A 3,847-nucleotide genomic window follows, 5' to 3' on the forward strand; every position below is an offset into this window, starting at 1 on the left:
TCCAGAACAGCTGCAATCGGATAATTCTAATTTGTAAACGAATCGTTTGGTGCGATTTGCGATCCGATTTAAAAGTATATTTTGAAAAGACTCAGTTCGTTCATGATGAATCAGAGACACCGCTTCTGCGTGTCGGAGCACGTGATATATTATAGTGAGTAAAGATATGTTTTATGACATGTAGTGAAGTTAAAAGTACGATTTTATGCTTTGGAATGTAGTGAAGTAAAAGTAAACGTTACTCCAAATAAAACTACTCAAGTAAAGTACAGATACTTGAAAAACGTACTTAAAGCTGCAGTGGGTAACTTTTGATGCTCTAGCGGTTAATAAACAGAACTGCTTGCGTCTTGCGGAAGAACATCGTAGCCGGATCTACTTCTCTCTGTTAATGTCTATAAAGAATCACAAAGTTACTGGGTTACTCCGCCGCAGCACCCCCGAAGCAATCTAAAATAGTCTGAATATAAACACTTATTACCTAGGTCGGCAAGCTAAAAACATGGTTTGGAAAATGGATTCATGGTGTACTCGCTTATTACATACATTTTTCTACATTTTGAACACAAACAAAGTTACGGACCGCAGCTCTGATTGGTTGTTTCTTAACGGGAGCGATGTATTTCTGCAAATGGCAATAGGACCACTGGGAGGAGCCAGAGGAGCTTGATTTTTTTTACTACTGCAGCTTTAAGTACAGTAACGAAGTAAAGCTACTCCGTTACTGTCCACCACTGGAATTAGTAATTCATGCAAAATGAGCCACAACCAAGTATTGAGTGCATAATTAAACCTGCTTTGGAGATCTTGAACAATTCTGTTTTGTAAATATTTTTAGATTGATCTTTGAGAAAATATATATATTTTTTGAGATACTGAATATTAAATTTTCCTAAGCTGTAAGTCATAACCATCAGAAAAGAAAAAAAGAAAAAAGAAAAAAAAAACTATAAATTTTTCAGTTTGTGTGCAATGAATCTAGAATATAAGAAAGTTAGTTTTTGAATTAAATTACAAAAACTAAAGAACTTTTCAATTAATTTTTTGGATGAACCTGTATATGAGATCCACTCAAGTGCTTTCCCTTCAGCTTGTCTTATCCATGAAATAACTGCATCTCCAAAATCAATCCCAGAGAAGGTACAGGGCCGGGTTTCCCGATAACGATTTATTTGAGCTCTTAAGAGTGTTTTCTACGAGTCATTTTAGGATTGCTCATTATTGTTTCACATGCGTTTCCCAAAGGTGTACTTAACACATTTAGATGTGAATTTATATTTTTTCTTCCTTTCTTATAATTAATAAAAAAAGAGTAATAAAGTGCACAATAAAGTCCAATCAAATCCTTGTATTATAATCACATTGTTTTTGAATAAACTTAAAGATCTGCCGATTGTCCTGCAGTTGACCGCATAAATCTGTTTCCTTAAGATGCACTTAGGGCTTTACCATTACTCCAGAACACTCGTGGATCTACAAAGATTTTCAAGTGCTACTTAAGTTACGACGCTTTTGGGAAACAGACTGTAATATTAAGATCAGTCTTACAATCGTTTTTAGGAGCTTCTTGTGTTTACGAAACTTTTTGATGACGACTGACTCAGATTCAGTCAGTGTTTGACCTTTGCACTCTGTTAAAATAAAATTCAGACCATTGTCTACATCAGTCAGTAATAAAGAAGTATAAAGATGTATCCCTTTATTATACGTACTGTCCATAAATATGATTATGCTATTTAAACATATAATACATATATTAATGTATAAAATGCAAGATATTAGTGCAAAAATTCCCCCATATGAGTTTTTGTCTCATATTTGTATCATGATAAGCAATATCACAAGAGCAGCGAAAGCAATATCTCACGAGTGCTGTTTTTGTCACGAATAACACAAACAGTGCAAATGTGATTTTATACAACATTTCAGTAAATGAGAAGTCTTTATTGTGGTATATTTTAAACATAATATTCTGTGTTTTGTTTAATTTTGCCAATGAAAAATATTACATAAAAGCCAGAGCAGAGCTGTTGTGTGTCACCGAGCAACACAGTGGTTTTTCAATGAATCAAATGAACCAATGATTCAAAGGCACGTTCATAAACAGAGCTCTTTACTGAATCCCTAAATGAATCAACCTTTTGAATGAATCGACTCAAAAGTAATTTACCGCCACCTGCTGGAAGTTTTAGTTCATTCTTTAGAGTATCATTTCATTTCATTTCATTTTATTTAAAGGGGGGGGGGGGGGGGGCGTTGAAATGCTCGTTTTCACTCAATATCCTGTTAATCTTGAGTACCTATAGAGTAGTACTGCATCCTTCATAACTCCAAAAAAGTCTTTATTTTTATTATATTTATAAGAGAAAGATAGTCTGTACCATTTTTTCGCAAAACACGAGCGGCTGGGGGCGTGAAGTGTGGGCGGGGCTAAAGAATCACGAGCGCGAGTAGGCTTTTGTGTTGAGAGCGTTTGGAAGCTGTGACATTACCGTGAGGAAAAAAAACATCATCCAAAACAAACCATGGCTAACAGTCAGATTCAGCGTATATTTATGATCCAGAATCAGATCCAGAGGCTGAAATTTAACAAGAGCAGCAGCAACAACAGCGTCTCTATGTAGTATGTATTGAAACAGTATATATTTGCTTAGCGGTTTTGGAAAATGACTAAGTTCCACTTTATGTCGTCTTTTTTTTTTTTTTTTTTTTTTTTTTTTTTAGGTGTACATGTGAAAAGTGCAGTTTGATGACAACATCGCATGTTGTTTACTTGATGTGCTTACACGCCGATAGCTAAGTTAACAACACAGAGATATTTGAAGCAGTTTTACTCACCGCCTGCGGTTCCAACACACGATCGTGACCCTTTTTCGTTGGGACTGCATTATCCTTAGGAATAAACTTATTATTGATTCCAGAGTAGTACCAGCTGAAGTGTTTCATCCTGCACTTTTTCCTACAGTTACCGGTTAATGATGGACTATTATTTTAGACTGCTACCAAAGAACTACTTAAGTGTGTTGAATAATATCTAGAAACAAGTAATATTTTATATTTTGAGGATTTTCAGTAGAATTGCTTTTGTAATCTGATGCAGTAGTTTTTGCTCAACCCTGCAGTCTTTTGTGTGACTGTGACTGTCGTGCACAGTAATAAACAGCTGTGTCTTCAGTCTTCAGGCTTTTCACCTCTAAATGCAGCATGTTTTTGCTGGTGTCTTTGGTGATGGAAAACTGTCCCTGTAGAGACTGAGCAAAAGTAGTGCCAGTGCCACCGTCTATATATCCAATCCACTCCAGTGCTTTCCCTGGTTTCTGACGGATCCAGCCCATCCCGTAGCTGCTCATTGAGAATCCAGACACAGTGCAGGACAGAGTCACTGATTCTCCAGGCTTTTTCACAACAGAATCTGAGGAGGTCAAAGACTGACCACTAACAGCTGAAACACATGCAACAAATCATGTTAGATGATTAAGAAGATTGAGATGTCCTCAACAATTCAGAAAACATTAAGAGTTTCTTACATGAAATGATCAACAGCAGAACTAAATGCAGTAAAACTTCCATCATCACCCCGAAACTGTGAACTGTAAAATATTTATCTTCACTGCAGCTGGACACAAACACCGACTGAGACTTTTGTTTTATAGCTCAAGTCTCTCTAAAGTTTAAGTAACATTGACCCTCCCTAATACATCATTACATTTGCATACATTCTGAAAAACAAGGTAACTCTGGCAACACTGGAACTGAGAATTTTTATTATTATTATTATTCTGATTGATATAATATATTATTCACATTTATTTTCTTTTTAGGGCAGTGCAGGGGTTTGCTGACATGT

General features: G+C 35.9%; 1 gene segment (V, D, J or C); it reads right to left on the bottom strand.

Moving 5' to 3' along the window:
• Window positions 1–3,110: 3,110 nt before the first annotated feature.
• The window catches only part of LOC113095058 (Ig heavy chain V region 914-like), a 21,348-nt gene continuing 20,611 nt past the window's right edge, over window positions 3,111–3,847 (bottom strand). The window contains 1 exon segment of the V gene segment in view: window positions 3,111–3,442. Coding sequence covers window positions 3,111–3,442 — 332 coding nt within the window.

Source organism: Carassius auratus, unplaced genomic scaffold, assembly GCF_003368295.1.
Source record: "Carassius auratus strain Wakin unplaced genomic scaffold, ASM336829v1 scaf_tig00215586, whole genome shotgun sequence".
Classification (NCBI taxonomy): Eukaryota; Metazoa; Chordata; class Actinopteri; order Cypriniformes; family Cyprinidae; genus Carassius; species Carassius auratus.